The sequence below is a fragment of the Zootoca vivipara genome, chromosome 5, assembly GCF_965207765.1.
Source record: "Zootoca vivipara chromosome 5, rZooViv2.hap1.1, whole genome shotgun sequence".
In the NCBI taxonomy this organism is placed as follows: domain Eukaryota; kingdom Metazoa; phylum Chordata; class Lepidosauria; order Squamata; family Lacertidae; genus Zootoca; species Zootoca vivipara.
In genome coordinates this window covers 10,834,895-10,853,752 of record NC_142588.1, presented here as the reverse complement: position 1 = coordinate 10,853,752, position 18,858 = coordinate 10,834,895, and the positions used below count along the sequence as shown (strand labels likewise).

General features: G+C 44.6%; 2 protein-coding genes across 4 annotated transcripts in view; both read left to right on the top strand.

Annotated features, from left to right (window-relative positions):
* The window catches only part of LOC118096281 (broad substrate specificity ATP-binding cassette transporter ABCG2), a 33,290-nt gene extending 24,823 nt beyond the window's left edge, over positions 1–8,467 (top strand). Inside the window, exons 11-16 of the mRNA XM_035137876.3 lie at positions 535–624; positions 2,815–2,939; positions 3,778–3,932; positions 4,174–4,263; positions 5,098–5,201; positions 7,109–8,467. Coding sequence (XP_034993767.2) covers positions 535–624; positions 2,815–2,939; positions 3,778–3,932; positions 4,174–4,263; positions 5,098–5,201; positions 7,109–7,256 — 712 coding nt within the window. The 3' untranslated portion in view covers positions 7,257–8,467. The remainder of the gene's footprint in view (positions 1–534; positions 625–2,814; positions 2,940–3,777; positions 3,933–4,173; positions 4,264–5,097; positions 5,202–7,108) is intronic.
* Positions 8,468–14,141: 5,674 nt separating this feature from the next.
* BLOC1S2 (biogenesis of lysosomal organelles complex 1 subunit 2) lies at positions 14,142–18,858 on the top strand. Of its 3 annotated transcripts, XM_035137856.3 has the most exons (6): positions 14,167–14,238; positions 14,859–15,046; positions 15,164–15,280; positions 16,634–16,753; positions 17,843–17,947; positions 18,405–18,858. In XM_035137856.3, the coding sequence occupies exons 3-6, from the start codon at positions 15,238–15,240 to the stop codon at positions 18,434–18,436; spliced, it is 300 nt and encodes a 99-aa protein (XP_034993747.2). In that variant the 5' UTR covers positions 14,167–14,238; positions 14,859–15,046; positions 15,164–15,237; the 3' UTR covers positions 18,437–18,858. The 3 variants fall into 3 exon arrangements, with proteins under 3 accessions (XP_088525582.1, XP_034993747.2, XP_088525583.1); XM_088669456.1 differs by lacking the exon at positions 14,859–15,046 and having other exon boundaries at positions 14,142–14,238; XM_088669457.1 differs by lacking the exon at positions 14,859–15,046 and having other exon boundaries at positions 14,167–14,454.

Genomic DNA, 18,858 nt, shown 5'->3' with positions numbered 1-18,858 from the left:
TTATTAACATGCAGCTGTCCCTCCTATTTCTTACCTATCCCCTACCATGACACTGTCATTTGCAGGGTGGAAAGCAACAACTTCAAAAATGGCAAACAATTCTAGTTTTAGAAAAGATCCTGCATATACATTTTTATTTATTTTAAAAAAACACACAAGAATTTGCATAAATTATTGCAAACACAATGTTTGGGGGAGGTTTTGGCAAGGAATGTAAAATCTGTTTTATGAGCCTTGATTTTCCCATATTCTTTGTTGCTATAGTTTTCCTCTCCCCCCCCCCCCCCGGAGTTGAAACAAACACAGTCATGTGACCTATGAAAAGATGCTTTGACGTGCATTCTTGAAAAGATGCTTTGACGTGCCCTACTCTAAGGTCAAGATCCATCTCAGTTAAACAGCAGGAAACCATGGTGACTTGCCTGCATAAGAAACAATATGTGTTCCTTCCATAGACAGGGTTCAGTGATCCTACAGAAAGCTTCCGAAGCAGTTAATGAAGGTAGTTGACTTACTTTTGGTTGCTCCTTTCAGAGTTGGATCTTTGTTTTTCGTAACCACAAACCAGTGCTTCTCCAGTGTGTCGGCAATCGAGCTGTTTATCAAGGATAAGAAGTTGTTTGTGTAAGTATCAAACCTCTCGCAAGATGGAATGTATTGCCCTCGGTTGTCCTTGAGGGACGATTCCAACAGATTCCACACAAAAACCGCTCATGTCCCTGTGGAGATGGCAGCACCGAATCGGTGGCGCATGCCCTTCTGGCTTGCACTCTTTATAAAAACTTGAGGAACGAGACTATCACCCCTCTTTTATTGTCCATTCCGGGTCGCCCAACCACTGCCACAGTGTCCTTTCTCTTGGCAGATCAAGATGAGCAGGTGACAGAAAAAGTTGCAAGGTTTTTAGCTGGGGCAATGAGAATAAGATCCGCTATTTGACTATTGATTCAAAACTCTAAAATGTATTTTATACAATTGACTTTTTATTTCTATTCTTTGCATATTGCATTGTTGTTTTATTGCTATGGCCGGTGGCTGACGCAAATAAAGGTTCATTTGTTCATCCATTCATCCATTCCCTTCCAACTCTATGATTCTATGAGTTAGTAGGAAGTCTCAAAGCACAGGGGTGGCTAACCTTATTTGGGCTGAGGGCTGCACTGACCCATGGCCAATCTTCCAGGAGTTGCATATCAAAATGGGTGTGGTTGAAGTTTAAAAGCAGGCATGACCAATTTTTTTTAATAAAAAAGGGAGGGTGTAAAAAAAAAAACCCAAACCTTTTGGAAGTACAATACACTGGTACCTTGGTTGTGGAACTTAATCTGTTCCGCGTGACCGTTTGACTCCCGGAACAGTTAAAAAACCAAGGTGCGGCTTCCAGTTGGCTACGGGAGCTTCCTGTACTCAATCGGAAGCCACGTCAGATGTTCAGCTTCCAAAAAACATTCACAAACCGGAACACTTACTTCTGGGTTTGTGGCATTGGCTCAGGGCCGGCCCTACGGCCAGGCTGGGTGGTGCAGGGCTGCCGGGGGGCACCGCGCTGCTGCACCCGCCAGAGAGCCGCACTGGGAAATGGGGCGGGGGGGGGGGCGCCGGGAGAGATCGTCGCGCCAGGGCGCCAGATATACTGAAGACGGCCCTGCATTGGCTCCTGAACCACTTTGTTCAGGAGCCAAGCAATTCAACAACCAAGGTAGCACTGTATTGCAGCTGGAGACATATGGGAGCAGTCAACACTTCAAAGTATGTTAACTACATACTGTCAGTTCACATCCCATGTAGACCACTGCAGCGTGAGAATGGTGCAAGTAGAATACCCTTCACTGATAAAGGGTGGAAATCCATCAAAGAGCCGAACCAAGCCTGGTAAAGCCTGATGTGATAATTGGTCCTTGACTTCTTGGAAGCAAATCCCATTAGCTCACGAAAATGGAATTTCTGTAGCTCTGGGCAGTATTTCAACACTAGCGTGAGTTTGGGAAAACAATCGGAAGGATCAGAACGCAACCTTACCGAAGCTGAGCAGGTCTAGTGGTGATGTTTCAATGAGGGAGATTGCTTGGGAATGCTGAGAATGCCTCCTCGAGCTCCAAGTTAGGAATGAAACCTTAGATGTGATCGAGTCCTGACCATGTATTTATAAACATGCACGTTTTATAATTAATATTGCTAGAGGGATCGCAACTCCAGCTGAAGAGAAGAGAATTTGTTAGAAGTGAGCAGAAGATATATTTCATTAAGCAAGAGAGAGCCTCAGAGGCAGATGTGAAACTTGGAGTCTGATAAAATTTTGACAGTGGACGAGACTCCCTTCATTGGAGGTTTTTAAGTAGATGTTGGATGTCCATCTTTAGTTGAGGCTTTAGTTGAGATTCCTGCATTGCAGGCGCTTGGACTCGATGACCCTCGGGGGTCCCATCCAACTCTGTTGGAACTCCGTTCCAACTTCTATGATTCCATGAAATGGTTCCTTTCTCTTTTCCTCATTTTGTTGTTGTTTAGTCGTTTAGTCGTGTCCGACTCTTCATGACCCCATCGACCAAAGCACGCCAGGCACTCCTGTCTTCCACTGCCTCCCGCAGTTTGGTCAAACTCATGTTCGTAGCTTTGAGAACACTGTCCAACCATCTCGTCCTCTGTCGTCCCCTTCTCCTTGTGCCCTCAATCTTTCTCAACATCAGGGTCTTTTCCAGGGAGTCTTCTCTTCTCATGAGGTGGCCAAAGTATTTTCCTAATTAGCAATTCCTTCAATTTCTCTTATCATGTGTGTACCTTTCCAGTAAGCCATGTTCTGTCCTGTCCTCACAGCCACCAGTATACCAGCGGTTATTACCGAGTCTCTGCATATTTCCTTGCCTTGATGATTGGAGACCTGCTACCCATGAGGACTATGCCTGCAATCATATTTTCATGTATAAGCTACTGGATGATTGGTAAATAATCTGTATTTTTGTACGCTGTCATCCCAATGAACAAGTCTACCTCATTCTTCCTTAGTGGGACTCTTCATATGGACAAAGGCCTCAGCAGAGGAAAATATCTCTGTGAAGCCTTACCTCTGGCCCACGCTATTAACAATTTCCATTCTTTTATAAAAAGTTTGTTATCTTGATTTCTTATTTTTCCGGTAACTTTCGCCATTTCTACATATGCCATCAGTTTTTGTATCCATTCTTCTTTTCCTGGGACTTCTTTTTCTTTCCATTTTTGGGCAAGTAACATTCTTGCCACTGTAGTAGCATACATTAGGGATGCGGGTGGCGCTGTGGGTTAAACCACAGAGCCTAGGAGGGCTTGCTGATCAGAAGGTTGGCGGTTCAAATCCCTACGACGGGGTGAGCTCCCGTTGTTCGGTCCCAGCTCCTGCCCACCTAGCAGTTCGAAAGCACGTCAAAGTGCAAGTAGATAAATAGGGACCGCTGTGGTAGGAAGATAAACGGCATTTCCGTGCGCTGCTCTGGTTCGGCAGAAGCTGCTTAGTCATGCTGGCCACATGACCCGGAAGCTGTCTGCGGACAAACGCCGGCTCCCTCGGTCTATAGAGCGAGATGAGCGCGCAACCCCAGGGTCGTCCACAACTGGACCTAACGGTCAGGGGTACCTTTACCTTTAGTAGCATACATGAATAAGTTTCTGTACAGTTTGGGTAATTGGGTCCCTATCATTCCCAAAGGGAAAGCTTCTGGGTTTGTTTGTTTTTGCAAACATCCTTTCCAGTCTTCCACCTCGTGACTTGATTGTTCATTGCACCTATCCTCTTCCTGTTCTCAGGCTACCAGGCTGATGCGGGCCGATTCTTCTTCTTCATGCTGACTCTCGTGCTGTTGTGCTACACATCCACCTCAATGGCCCTCGCAATCTCCGCAGGGATGGACGTAGTAGCCATTGCCAACCTCCTGATCACCATCTGCTTTGTCTTCATGCTGGTGAGTCTTGCATGTGTCACGCAGGCTCGGGATCAGCTCTACTGCAACCATGACTGTCTTTTTCTGCAGTTCCATATTTTGGAAAGTTCAATCCCAGATCCTGATCTCCTGCAATCCCCACCGCCGATAAAAGGAGTTGTTGCTGAATGGGCAAAGGTGTTATGAACGGTAGTTGCCTCGAGGCCTAATCCTTTAAATTGTGAATTTATTTGCACCGTTTCTCTCTCTCTCCACATTCCAGATCTTTTCTGGCTTACTGGTGAACCTTCCCACCGTCATGGATTGGCTGAACTGGCTGAAATACTTCAGCATTCCCAGATACGGCCTCACGGTGAGTATGCTACAGCTAACATACATTAGGGAGGACCCCTCTAAACCCTGGAAATGAATAAATGGTCAGATTTTGATGGGTTGGGATATTGATGGAAGTACAAGCTGCAGGACTGTGCCAGACAAGGAATCCCTAGGCTGGCTTATACAAAACAGCCTGTCTTCTCTTTTGTTAATATGACAAAAGGGGTGGATGGGTCATCTAAGAGGCCTGGGGAGACAGATGTTGCCAAGGTGATGGGGTGTGTGTTTGAAGTGACAGGAAGAGAGTGTTTTTAGCAAGGGGTTCTGGGAAGAAGAAGAAGAAAGAAGAAAGACTGGCATCCATCTTGGGCAGGCTGGCTGAAGGCTGGCTGGGAGAGATGCATTGGACTCCAACGATGCATGGCTGCATTGGGAAGCTTCTATGGATCAGATGAGCCTCAATTTAAATATCAGATGCACTTAAATATAAACAGTTGTTGAGAAAGCCACTCCTTCTTAAGCAGGATTTTCAGAAGAGAAGCCACTCCTTCTTAAGCAGGATTTTCAGAAGAGAATCGTGATTGTTACGGGCCTTGATTAAAAGCATTGGGGTTTTTTTCACCAAATAAGGGCACGGATGTTTTTAAAGCTGTTTCCAATGGAGCAACCTGAACAATAAATAAAATATTGATACGTGTAAGCTGGTGAAGTCATGAAACTCTGTGTAGGTATATTTGCTGTGGACAAAGTTGCACAGATTGACCATGGGTGTATTAAAATCAGCAGATATCCAGTTGATACAACAGGCTGGTTTGAATATTCTCTTTTGGTACTATTGCGGCTCTATTCTGCTCTCTGGCTTCCTACACAGGCCCTTGAAGTCAACGAGTTTAGAGGCCTGCGTTTCTGTGCAAACGCCACAGGACCCATTTCATTGCAAAGCTGCCCCCCAAGTTCTCCTCAGACCAGAGAAATGTGAGTATCCCAGAAGAATTACTATCCTTGTCAGTTTGGGGTTGCTCCCTAAGATAAACTCTTCCTAAATCGTATCATATGCATGTCGTGGCGCATTCTTAACAATTCAATTGGAAACAAGTTACAGATAGGTATGCCGTGTTGGTCTGACGTAGTCAAAACAAAATAAAAAAATCCTTCCAGTAGCACCTTAGAGACCAACTAAGTTTGTCATTGGTATGAGCTTTCGTGTGCATGCACACTTCTTCAGATACACTGAAACAGAAGTCACCAGACCCTTATACAGAGTGAGAGGGTGGGGAGGGGTATTACTCAGAAGGGTGGTGTGAATGGGTGATTGGCTGATAGGAGTGGTAAACCTGTTGACGACTGTTAACGACAATCACCCACTTCTGTTTCAATGTATCTGAAGAAGTGTGCATGCACACGAAAGCTCATACCAATGACAAACTTAGCTGGTCTCTAAGGTGCTACTGGAAGGAATTTTTTATTTTGTTTCAATTGGAAACTAGTCATTTTTCCCCAGTAACGGAAGAACAGTCCCACTCATCAAGGTCCCATATAAAGAACTCAGAAACCAAACTCACAAAGGGTATTGATAAAGACTGTCTGCTGATTTAAAGAAATAGTCCTTGATTAAGGCTGCAGCCCTACATCACTTACCAGGGAGAAAGATCCATTGAGTTGAACTGGACTTATTTTTGAGAAGACATTAAATCGATTAAAACTCATAGGATTAGTGGATCGGGTAAACCTCTTGGAAGATGGAGGTTGCCACCTGTAGTTTTCCTCTCTTTGGGTCAAAAGCCGTGGGTTTCTGGGAAATACCCATCCATACCTACCCCCTGGACTGTGCCCCACTCAGGAATTTCCCTCCGAAAGCCATTGTGTGTGTGTGTGTGCGCAAAATATTTCAGTTCCCCTACGCCACGTCCTTGTGTGTCGATTACTACATTTTGGCTACAGAAGGCTCCTCAACATTCCTGATCCACAATGTACCAGATCCAATTTGTGCCTAAGACATAAGATAGTCATAACAGACTTATTTCAGTTGGACCAACAAAGCATGACACATTTGTATTTCACTAGAACAAGGCATGTACTGGTTGATCGCGGGGTGTTTCTGGTCTATCTCTAACTCCCACCCCCCAAAAAAGCTCACCAACAACTCTGGCTCCCTAAAAAAAGGTCACCAACTCTGGTCCATCCTCCAATGACAATGGGTCGATCACTGCCTTTCTTATATACTGTGAGTAGATCGCAGGTTCTTGGGAGTTGGACCTGCCTGCACTAGAAGAAGCTGGTGTGTCTGTCTGTGCCTCTGTGTGTGTATACAGCAACGTGGGTGACCCTGCTGGGAGTACGAGATTCCCGACGGCTTCGCTCACAAGGGTCATAGGAACATGCAAGCCCACTCACAATCTTACTCGGCTATGAGTGATCACCAAAGAAGATACAGCAACGTGGCTCAGTGTGCCAGGGAAATAGCTCAGTTGGTTAAAACATGGTGCTGATAACACCAAGGTTGCAGGTTCGATCCCCATATGGGGACTCGATGTTCCTCAGGGTCCCTTCCAACTCTGATTCTATGAATTCAATGAAAATGGGTCTAACTCTTCTCCCGGCGCTCATTTCCCACAAATTATTTGCAGAGGGGGAAACGGGCATCGTCAGAGGTGCATAAAGGGGTAGGGAAATACCCAGTAAAAATGAAATAAAGAATGCAGCAAGAGTTGGCCTTTGGGGGAAATTGTGTGTATTCACAATGGCAAACTGGTGGCCTTGGATCAGCAAGCATTTGTTTTCTGTGCTTGGGAATAGTGAAAGGGTTGTCCTTCTACCGTAGCACTGCAGCATTGCTTCAGTTAATAACATTCTGAAGGTGTGTGTACTATCCTTTTTGACAGGTGCTATGGCGAAGAATACCTCTGCGGACAAGGAATAGAGGCTACCAACTGGGCAATGTGGGAGAACATTGTGGCTCTTAGCTGTATGACAGTCATCTTCCTCGTGATAGCATATGCCAAACTGCGGTTCATGAAGAAGTTCACCTAACGCAGAAAAGATGACCTACAAGGCGGAGACATTCAAGTCTTCCTAGGTCCAACTGGCAAAAGTCATTGTTTCAATTAACTGGGAGGACCATACTGCACCAACCACTTTTTTTTTTACATTGCTGATATTTAATCTTTTTTCCCCTTGTATGTTTCGCAGGAAATTTGTTTAGATCTGTAATTAGTTTTCTTTGGGGAAGGGGGAGCACTTAGTAAACTGAGTCTGGGGACTCAGCTGCAATGAAAACATTTTAAGTGTGTTGCAAAGTACATTATGCAAAGGTGACACAAGATGGCGATCGTGAGCTACGACAAAATCTGTATATTTTTCAAAAAAAATTTTTTTTAGCATTTTCACAGCGTTTTTTTAAAAAATTGTGTCTAGATTCCACTTGGGTAAAAAGGGCAGCCGCAGTTAAATCTAAAGAAAACAGAGGGCAAGGGGAAATCAATAAAGGAGGCGAACCTAAAACGATGCTGAAGAAAAAGTATGTTTTTATTTGAGAAAGCACTCCCAGTTGATAGTCCTAGTGTGTTTCAAGTGTAAGCTGCCTTCCTCAGGAGCGCTGTGGGAAGCGACCTCCCAAAAGGTGAAGGGCAAGATTCAAGCACCCTGTTCTGCTCGTGGGAAGACGGCTGCTAGTGCAATGGGGCTTCCTCGCTCCCCTCAGGCACCCCATCAATCTGCTTCGGAGGGTCAGGAGGAACACCCCCCGCCCCGAACAGCACACAGATGGAGCAGAGGGAAGATTGTTCCATCAGGCCAGCAGAAATACTTGTGCTGACAGAATGATCTCCTTAGCGCTGTGCTGAATTCCACCTAAAGAAACTTATCGTTCAAGAGTACTATTGCACAGAAATGGAAACAGGAAGAATTGCTGATGATAGAAGAATAGCAGGCGAAGTTAATGGACTACGCAGAATTGGATAAGACGACAGGGAGAATTCGAAATCGGCGGGACCCGAGGTTCTTGAAAGATTGGACTAAATTTGGGGAATATTTGAAAAACAATTGTAAACAACAAATTACGCTAGTAGGTTTGCAAGAAGTTTTGTAAGGAGAACTATATGAAATATTACAGAGAAAATTTAGGAAAATAAAAATTGGTGTTTTTTTAAAAGTAATAGTGAATTATGGAATACAAGAAGAATTTAAGAAGGTTGGAAATCTTTAGATGTGATTGATGGAAGTAAAAAAAATATTGTATAAGACATGAATGAATGTTAAATGATGTATGGAAAATTTATGCAAAAACTTAATAATACACACACACGCACGCACACACATATACAGTGGTACCTCGGTTTAAGTACACAATTGGTTCCAGAAGTCTGTACTTAACCTGAACCGTACTTAACCTGAAGCGAACTTTCCCATTTGAAAGTAATGGAAAGTGGATTAATCCGTTCCAGACGGGTCCACTGAGTACTTAAACTCAAAGTACTCAAACCGAAGTGTACTTAAACCGAGGTATGACTGTATGTATATGGAAAAGAAACTTATCGTTCGAAAAATTATTGTATGTCCAACTGGCAGGTGGATAACTGGAAGTAACTTTTATCTGTTCTTGCGCTATCCGTTATTCTTCTCTCTTTCTTTTTATTCTATGATTATTTCCTTTAATATTCTCTCTCTCTCTCTTTAATATTCTCTCTTACTGTATTATGGTAAGATTGGAGGCCGGTGAAGATATTGAAGAGTAGGTGAAAGATGCTGTGTGCTAGGCAGAGAAGGGAGGCGGTCGGCTGGGGAAAGAAAGCTATAGCTTGTTTAGCTTATACGTAAATCCGTCACTGCTAGCACCCGCTATAATTCAGCAGAGCAATGGAAATTCTTAATGGCTTCAGTTGTACTGGGCTACATTTCTGCAAGCTGGCAACCTCAAACCACCCAACACCTAGGAATTATCATCCCCTTTCTAAATAACTTTGCCAGCCGAGTCTCAAAGCTGCCTTCCTGACACCAGCATTGCCGTAGCGTCTCCTGGATTGGCTCCACTGCAGCCCGAACCGGGTAAGCTACAGTAATACTAGTGTTGGAACCCAACCACACCAGTCAGTGAGAGCAGTACCAACCTAAATGGGCCAATGATCATCTCACTCTCTGTAGGCCAGCTTGCAGTGTGCCTATTGACAAAGGCATTGATGTCTGTGTGAGATAAGCCCAGGAGATCATTAACCTGTCCATGTTTACCGAGGGCTTATCCACACTTAACCTTTCCTACACTCTTCCCAGGCACCATCTCATGCCATTCAACATTTCTCCCACGGAAATAGGGACGTACTAAGGGAAAGCGGGACATTCCGGGATCAAATCAGAAACCAGGACAGCTTCTGTAAATCCAGAATCGTCCCTGGAAAATAGGGACACTTGGAGGGTCTGAAAGCTTCGTATCTGAGCACACACCCACCCCGGCTCCTAAGCTTTTCTCCTCAAAAATTCACTCATTTGGAGCAAATGGTAACCTCAACACACATAAAACCCGAATTGACATTTGCTCCAATTCAGCTTTAAAGAGCAGCTGTCATGGGGGAAGCTTGGGACAAAACAACAACAACAATGCTTGGACACCGAGTGTTAAGGTGCAGATTTTTGTCTGGAAAGAGTGGGGCAAAAGTTAAGTGTGGATAATCCCTTTATGCGTGTGATTAATACACAAGTTTACTTAACCCAAAGGTTAGGTTTTATTATTTAAAACACACATGAGAGGTGAGAGACAGTTGTCATCGAAGAAATAAAAAAGCAACAGATTATCAAACTGAGTATGCACCCTAGATGACATTATAGGTAAGTAGTTGCTTGGTTCAGAGAATCATAGAGTTGGAAGGGGCCCTGAGGTTTCATCTAGTCCAGGGGTCCCCAAACTACGGCCCGGGGGCCGGATGCGGCCCAATTGGCCTCCCAATCCGGCCCACGACGACCCCCGCCGCTCGCCACCGCCACCCGTTCTTACGGCGCGCAGCGCGGCGGTGCTCTTCCAGGTCGGAAGAAAGCGTCGAAAATCCTTTGTGCGCATGCGTATGGGCCTCTCCTGACCCAGAAGAGGGAACCGGCCCAAAGCCCGGTAAGTCTGGGGACCCCTGATCTAGTCCATCCCTCTGCAATGCAGGAATATGCAGCTGTCCCTTACAGGGATTCAACCTGCAACCTTGCCATTATCAGCATTATCCAATCAACTGAGCTTAAAGTCTTTATAGGTTAAGCCAGGCTTCCTCAACCTCGGCCCTCCAGATGTTTTGAGACTACAGTTCCCATCATCCCTGACCACTGGTCCTGCTAGCTAGGGATCATGGGAGTTGTAGGCCAAAAAAACCATCCGGAGGGCCGAGGTTGAGGAAGCCTGGGTTGAGCTAAAACTCCTGAAGTAGAAATCAAAGGCCCTCTCCTGGGTAGGAAGCGCAGTGTGAAAATCATTTTACTACCTGCCAAGTGAGGACAACATACAATAGCCTAAGTTGTATCCTCGCACGAAAAACTTGTATAAAAACTAGCCCCAGGGCACAACATTATCAAGGAAGACGAACTGGCACGCTATTCTAAGTAAGGACCTCCCATAGAGATTACCTTAATAAGAAAAAGAAAAAGATAAAACAACTCATTCTAAAAAGATAAAACAACTCATTCTAAAACTGAGCGGTTCCCCTGAGGAATATGTAACACTTATAACTTAGTCTTCACTTGTTCTAGCATGCTGAGACACACGTGAGATGATTTAGCATCCGAGGAAAAATGCAGCAAGAGAGGGCGAGAGGAACCTGAGAGCCACATCCACAAACTTAACTGAGGATCATATTTAGCTGATAACTGAATGCAGTGTATTCCTGACTTTTAGGGGACACCATTGCACAGCCAACTTTCACAAATCCAAACCATATGAGGTTACTAGCGCTGTGTCGAAATCTTCAATTTCTCCAAGGTTTTTGAAATATACTCGGAGTCAAGAGTGAATTTCATGCTCTTTATTCAGCTCATAGTCATCAAGGAGGAGAAGAGAAGACGAATGGCTCTTTTCCCCAAACCATCTGCTTATATACATTATTTACACAATGGGCCTTGCGTGATTGGCTACTTCAGGGCTACACCTGTGGGCCAATTATATTATGGATTGACTTCTGCCTGCAGCCTGATTGGCTGCTCCTACAGGCCAATCAGGTAGCAGATTCACTTCTGCCAGCCGCCTGATTGGCTGCTCCAGCAGGCCAATCAGGTTGCGGATTCACTTCCACCTGGAGTTGGATTGGGTAGCTCCCGCTGATTCTGAATCCTATTGTTCTAGGATTCAGCTCAGTACATAACAGTTTTCTTCCCTTGCAAACGAGCCTTCCATTTTTTCCGCCTCATTCTCAGGGGCACTTGAGAATTTCCTCGATTATTTTCTCGTGCATTTTCTTTCTCGTGAATTCACAAACGGCGATCAGAAATAATGTGGGATCAATTTTAAGGCACAGCACTAGCAGAGATCACCATAGAAGATCGCTGAGAAAGAGGGGAGGCAGGATTTTAGACACTGTGACTGGGCCTAATGGTCAGGGGTCCCCTTTACTCCTAATATGAAAACCCTACAGTCAAGCTCTGGTTACAGGAGCTCAGGTAGCATTTAGGTTTCAAAGGACTAAACCAGGCTTCCTCAACCTTGGCCCTCCAGATGTTTTTGGCCTACAACTCCCATGACCCCTAGCTAGCAGGACCAGTGGTCAGGGATGATGGGAATTGTAGTCTCAAAACATTATCAATCTTTTTTCAACCGTTTCCCTTATTTTCTCTATTTAAAAAAATAATAATCCATTTTTACCATCTTTTTTGTACAGTACAGTACAAGCATTACTCAAATCCTGCCAAAGTTTTTAGTTGTTTAGTGTTTGTTTAGTTGTTTAAATACATTGTAAATTTTTCCCATTCCTCCTTAAAGTTCTTCTCTTCCTGGTTTCTGATTTTCCCGGTACATTTCGCCATTTTGGCATAGTTCATCATCTTTATCAGTCATTCGTCTCTGGTAGGAACTTTTGTCTTCTTTCCATCTCTGGGCCAGTAGTATCCTTGCTTCTGTCCCTTCAGAATCTCTGCACCTAAAATGCCTAGTAAAAAAGCCTCTGATTTTTCCACAAACGTACCACAAGCAGCGGACGTGCAAAATAACAAAAGCATTATGGGAAATGATTTACAATGAGTTGAAAAAAATGTTTAAAATGTTTGTGAAAAAGGTCTGCCTGGCACTTGTAGCCATCTCTGACATGGCTTAATGACTGGGCTATTCCTGCCTGGGGGACCCAGGTGGCTCTGTGGGTTAAACCACTGAGCCTAGGGCTTGCTGATCAGAAGGTTGGCGGTTCGAATCCCTGTGACGGGGTGAGCTCCCGTTGCTCGGTCCCAGCTCCTGCCAACCTAGCAGTTCGAAAGCACGCCAGTGGAAGTAGATAAATAGGTACTGCTGTGGCAGGAAGGTAAACGGCGTTTCCATGTGCTGCTCTGGTTTGCCAGAAGCGGCTTTGTCATGCTGGCCACATGACCTGGAAGCTATACGCCGGCTCCCTTGGCCAATAATGTGAGATGAGCGCGCAACCCCAGAGTCGGTCACGACTGGACCTAATGGTCAGGGGTCCCTTTACCTTTATTCCTGCCTGGACCTCACACAAGGATGGTAGCTGGAAGGGGTTCCGAGCTGGATTTAGGTTTGATGAGGTCCTCAGCTACTGAAGATAATGTGGCCCTTTATATGTCCAGCTGTCCTTTGTCAACAACAAATTGTCGCTTTTTTGTTGTTGAATATATGCTGTATGGTAATTTATGGACCTAATAGGTATCTAAAGCCATTTGCACATAAAATATGTATTTTATCAAAGTAATTGTTGAACTGAAATACAATTAAGAAGTATATTAATAGTGAAATAATTAAGCTCTAACTTAAAATGATTTTTTTATTCATAATAAACTTAAATATGCAAACACATTGGCATTTGGCAGTAACAAAAGTTCCTTTCAAAACACAATTTACAAAGATTCATAATCTAGTCCCTTGAAACTTGCTATAACATGAAATCATCATAGCAAACCAGTGATATTTTAGGGTAGGCATCCCCAAACTGCAGCCCTCCAGATTTTTGGCCTACAACTCCCATGATCCCTAGCTAACAGGACCAGTGGTCAAGGATGATGGGATTGTAGTCCAAAACATCTGGAGGGCTGAAGTCTGGGGATGCCTGTTTTAGGGAGCAGGCTAGCAGGCGGGGCCCATGACTTACATAATAGGAGCCTACACAATACAGAACACTGTTGCTGCGGGTTTTATTTAATTTTTTTAATCTTAGATTTTCGAAATGTACATCCAATTGTTGTTTTTCCTTTTGGGGGGGGGGGGAGGCAAGAGAGTGGGGCCCTAAGCTAGAGCTTGTTTAGCTTATACGTAAATGCGGCACTGGTTCCGAGGGTCATCTAATCCAACCCCAATTTTTTTGCCAAAGGTAGGACTCAAACCCACGACCCTGAGATTAAGAGCCTCTTCTTCAAAGGCTGGAGGAAGATTTGCGTGCAAACCCCGTTTCCCCTGTTAAAACTCAAAAGCTGAGATGAAGTCCCTCATATGAGAACTTCTTCACCCAGCTTCAAGTGGTGGGAAGGGAAATGCCACCAAGCGTACCCGGAAGCCCGCTCCGAAGATAAAGGAGCTCCCTCTACCCAAATAATCATTATGACGTCTGCGGACGAAACCTCACCCAATCCGTGGACAGGGAAGAGACCACATGACGCACGCACGCACACCCCTTTTCCCGAACCGCCCGGCGCGCCTGTTCCTGACGCATGCGCAGCGGGCGGCGGAAGCGGTGGATAAGGAGAGAGCGTCTGGCGGAAACCGGAAGTATCCTGTGGTGGTTTTTCCCCCCAAGCGGCGGAAGTGGGGGGGGAGGCGGATTTGGAATGGCTGCCGCCGCCGCCGCCGCTGTCCCGCCTGAGGAGGACTCGGAGGCCAGGCGACAAGGCCCCAAGCGTAAGATGGAGTGGGTGGGGCCTCTGGTCGACGTCACGTGCTTCCAAGGGGGGAGGCGCTTTCCCAACCGTCACCCCAGCAAAGGGGGTGTGAGGGGATTCCATGCACCGAGACGGACCCATTGGGCCCACCTACCTCAGTACTGCCTGCACTGGATGGCAGCAGTGGTGCTGATAACGCCCAGGTCGCAGGTTCAGTCCTATGCCCTTTTAAAATGTGTGTGTTGGGGGGGGCATTGGGCTGTTGTTTCTATTTTTATTATGTATTTTGTGGTTTTATATCTTGATTTTATTTTGTGAACCACCCTGAGACCCCCTGTGTATAGGGTGGTATATAAATTCAATAAATAATAATAATCCCTGCAAATTCCTGCATTGCAAGGAGGTGGACTAGATGATCCTCGGGGTCCCTTCCAACGCCACAATTTGATAATTCTAATATATATATATATATATATATATATATATATATATATATATACATACACATACATACATACACACACATACGCACACACAGAGAGAGAGAGAGATAGGGAATCTCTCCCAGCCTTGCCTGGATCATGCAATATATATATTTTAAAAAATGCATTTATATCCCACCTTTTCCCCCCTCCACAGGACACAAAGTGGTGTTTGTTGTTCTCTCGCCTCCTCGTTTACCCCCCCCCCCAAACAACCACCCTGTGAGGGCAGTGTATTGATACAGTGCCCAGGACCAGTTTGAGGGCGTAATGGCACCTTCCCCCAGCAGTATATCCTGTGCAGCTTTCAGGCTGTTGCCTAGATGGAGGCTGCAAACTAAACAGGTCTGCTTGATGTTGTTGGTATTGTGCTACATGTCAAGGATTTCGCATCAGTAGATACAGCTGGTAAGCAGCTAACCTCTTGTTTCCCTGTTTTCTTTTATAAAAAAATCTGAACAGAGGATCCTGCTGTTGAAACAGCAGAAGAAGCAACAGAACCAGCCGAGGCAGATATCAATGAACTTTGCAAGGATATGTTCAACAAAATGGCCATTTACCTAACAGGTGAACTGACAGGTAAGTTTATATTAAATATAACATGCAGCAAAATCATCAGTGTGTTTTCATGCCAGAGAGTCCCACTGATTTCTGTGTGTCTTTCTTCCAAGTGTGAACATCCAGAATCTTGTGTCTTCTACATCTCCCAAGTAGAATAAGCATTTCTTGAGAAAATTCTCAGACCAAACCACATATACCAGCTCAGCTCTTAAGAATCTCATGTTTTTCAGGAATGTCACTATATCACACAAAGGAGTAGAGTTGATCCATGTAGCATGGCTTTGCTAGGAAACTCTCAGAACACTGCTGTTCTGCTTGTGCAACAGACTTCTGCTTGCACAATGGAACTTTCCCCTCCTCTCCCCTAAGGCCCCTCATACCCTCAAAACACGTTCCAGAGGTTGAGGGTCCTTTCCTTGAGCAGATTGGGGATGTGCAGAGAGAGGAGCAAAAAGGTGAAGTCCCATTGCATGAGTAAAATAGTACTTACTTGCACAGTGCTGGATGCAACACACTTTTAATTTTCTTCTGGCTACCCATGAGACATGAGTGTATGTCTGGGGGATTGCGGTGAAAAAAAGAGGCCCTTACTATTGTATGCTTAAATATGCATGGATGTCAGGCATCCATATATATTTCTTGTGCTCCTACCTTTGCTTGCATGGTAAAACAAGGTAGGCAGCCACGGTTTACCAGGCCCCTGGTTACATTTCAGCTGAGAACCTTTACTTAATGGCTTCCAAACAAGCGAGCCAGAAAATAAAACCAATTGGTTTCTGGATTTTGACTTGTTTGGAAGCCATTCACTGTAAGAGGGAGCTGTAATTAATTGTGGCTTGCACAACTCTCAGTTGCACAAAGGGAGGGATGAAGCAGAAGGAGAGGGGTTATAAAGCTTGTTATTATCTTGGTTTATTAAGCTGAAATTTGATTGAGCATCGTTGTAGAGTAGGAATCCAGATCCCTGCTGATGCTACTCTTGCGCTGTACAGTTCCCTGATAGAGGCAGAAGTTAGATAACCACCGGACAAAGGAGTGTTCACCTTCTTTTGAGGCAGTCTGTTAACAGCTGGTGCTATCAAGAAGCTCTTCTTGGTGTTTAATCTAAACCCCCTTTCTTGTAATTTGAATCCACTGGTTTAGGTTCTACTGTCCCAAGCAACAGACAACAAATTTGCGCAATCAAATTTGATCAGAGGTTTAAATTCCATGTTTATAATAGCCAGAGGAGTGGTCAACTGGAGAGGTGTGGGACTACTGTGCTACTCCATTGAATTTTAGCTGAGATTAAAATGGCGTCTTGTAAATAATTTACATTTTTTAAGCTGTTCCCCTCCCCTCCCCTTTCTCTTTCTCTCCTTCATTTTAAAGCCACTATTGAAGATTACAAACTCCTGGAAAACATGAACAAACTGACTAGTTTGAAGTACCTTGAAATGAAAGATATTGCAATAAACATAAGTCGAAACCTGAAAGACTTGAATCAGAAATGTAAGTAGAGAGATACTTTCATTTGTGTCTTGTAACATGTTTGAATTATAGGTTGGATCTATGTCCAATCACAGGGGGTGGTATAGAAATATAATAATAATTCAGATAACACTGTGCACCACCAGGGAACTTTTGCAGAGCGGAAACTTGCAGCAATTAATTTGTTAAATGTTTGCACAGGCAGCCCTCTCTGAATGCAGAATGTGCAGTGAAGTTGCTAAGTATTATCCTGAATGGGTGGGCATGGTGGATGTTGGAGTCATATTGGGGTGGGAAGCAGGTAAGAGTTGTATTTAAAAGTTAAGAGTGCAAAAGTTAAGAGTGGGCTTAGGTGTTAGTGGCATGTAAGAGCCATGGGGGAGGAGACTGTACTTGGCAGTAACATCCCAGTGTTTTTAGGGTGGCTGGTGAGTCTAGGAAGTTGGAGCAATATCAGAAAGTGTGTGTTATTTGGGGATTAAACTTCCTTCCTTGAGATTGTGCTCCCCCCCCCCAAAAAAATAAATCTTTTCTTTTAAACCCAACATGTTTTGGTTAGATTTTTATTGCCTTGTTTGATGTACTTTTAATGTATGCTATGCTTTTAATTTGAAATATACTAGCCAGCAGTGGCTTGCAAGGGCAATGTGGGGCCCCTTCCTGGGCTTTGGGAAGGAGGTGGCAGGCTCTGTTGCCTCCATCCCAAAGCCTGCTTGCCTGGCTTTGGGAAGGTGGCAGAAGAGCTCTTGGACATTCAGCACCAGTGAATACTTTTTTTGTTTTGTTTCAAGGTTTTGAAAATTGAGGTGCGCATTAGATTTGATGGCGCATTAGACTCGAGTAAATGCGGCATTGAAAAGGATTTTGGGTGACTATACTGGGGAGACCTGGAGAGTCTCTTCCCATCAGAGGAGACAATATTCTGCTACATAGGCTCAGCTGCATAATCTTCCGTTCTTATTTTGCAGTTTTACGGTTTTGAAAATATACCAACTTCTGGCCACAGATCTAGTGACCGAAGAGGTGACACAAGTGGTACGTACGCCTTCAGTGAGTCAGCAACTAATCCTTGTTGTTTTCTCCCCACCCTCACCTCTCACTTCCTCCAAGATGCCGGACTTCAGCCGTACCTGGAGCAAATCAATCTGATTGAAGAGCAGGTGGCAGCTTTGGAACAAGCCGCATACAAGCTGGATGCATATTCAAAGAAACTTGGTAAGTACTTTTGACATTGCTAGAAAGTGTGCAGAAACGGTGCCTATTTTACCCCTTTTCCACAAGGAGGGGGGTTGCATCCCCTCCATGAACCTTGACAAGTTTTACCCTTTTGGAACATGATATATCTGTGGAGGTTGCTGTTGTGCCCTAATAGATTTCCAGGGTGTCCCACTCAGGTTTCCTAAAGAAATACAAGACATGACTGGCACTACAAATTGTTAAAATGTACCCTGGATCATATTATTGCAATAGCCAGAATACTCCATCTGTGGAGAACTTTCTGAAGTTGAAAGAGGTGCGTGGACCCGGGCAGTGCGCTAGCCACTGAAAACAGCTTCTGGATGTTCAGTCTCTTATGTCAAAGTGGCACTATATGAGGCTGTGACTAAGGTCCTGGATTCATAACTGAAAGGGAGTTTGCTCTCCCTAATGGCTGTGTGTTTGTCTTCCGCAGAAGCAAAGTACAAAAAACTGGAGAAACGGTGAAAGAAGTGCATTGCGTATCAGGACTTTTCTTCGAGAGTACATGGCTTTCTCCTCTGAAGAAAACTGAACTTTACAAAACTACCATTGGAGAGAGTCATGTGGGCACTCTTAGGAACAGTGGTGGCCCCCCCTTTTGTTTGAGGCAGAGACATCTTTCCCATCTCGTAGAATCTGTTGCTTTTTACTATTTTTGTCACTCGTTTTACAGAAGACTTACCAGTAGAAGCTACTGTTAATGGCTTCAGCCAGGGCCCCGCAGTAACTTAACTGGGCAGTTCTGTACCTCCTTCTCTATTGAGCAAGACTGCAGTCCCTTCTGTGCTCTGAAAATGGCTTCATTTGTGAACATGGAAGCTCCCAGTGTGTCGTGTTGGCAGGTGACATGGCCGTGCTTTTTTGAGAAATAAACACGTGGAAATTAA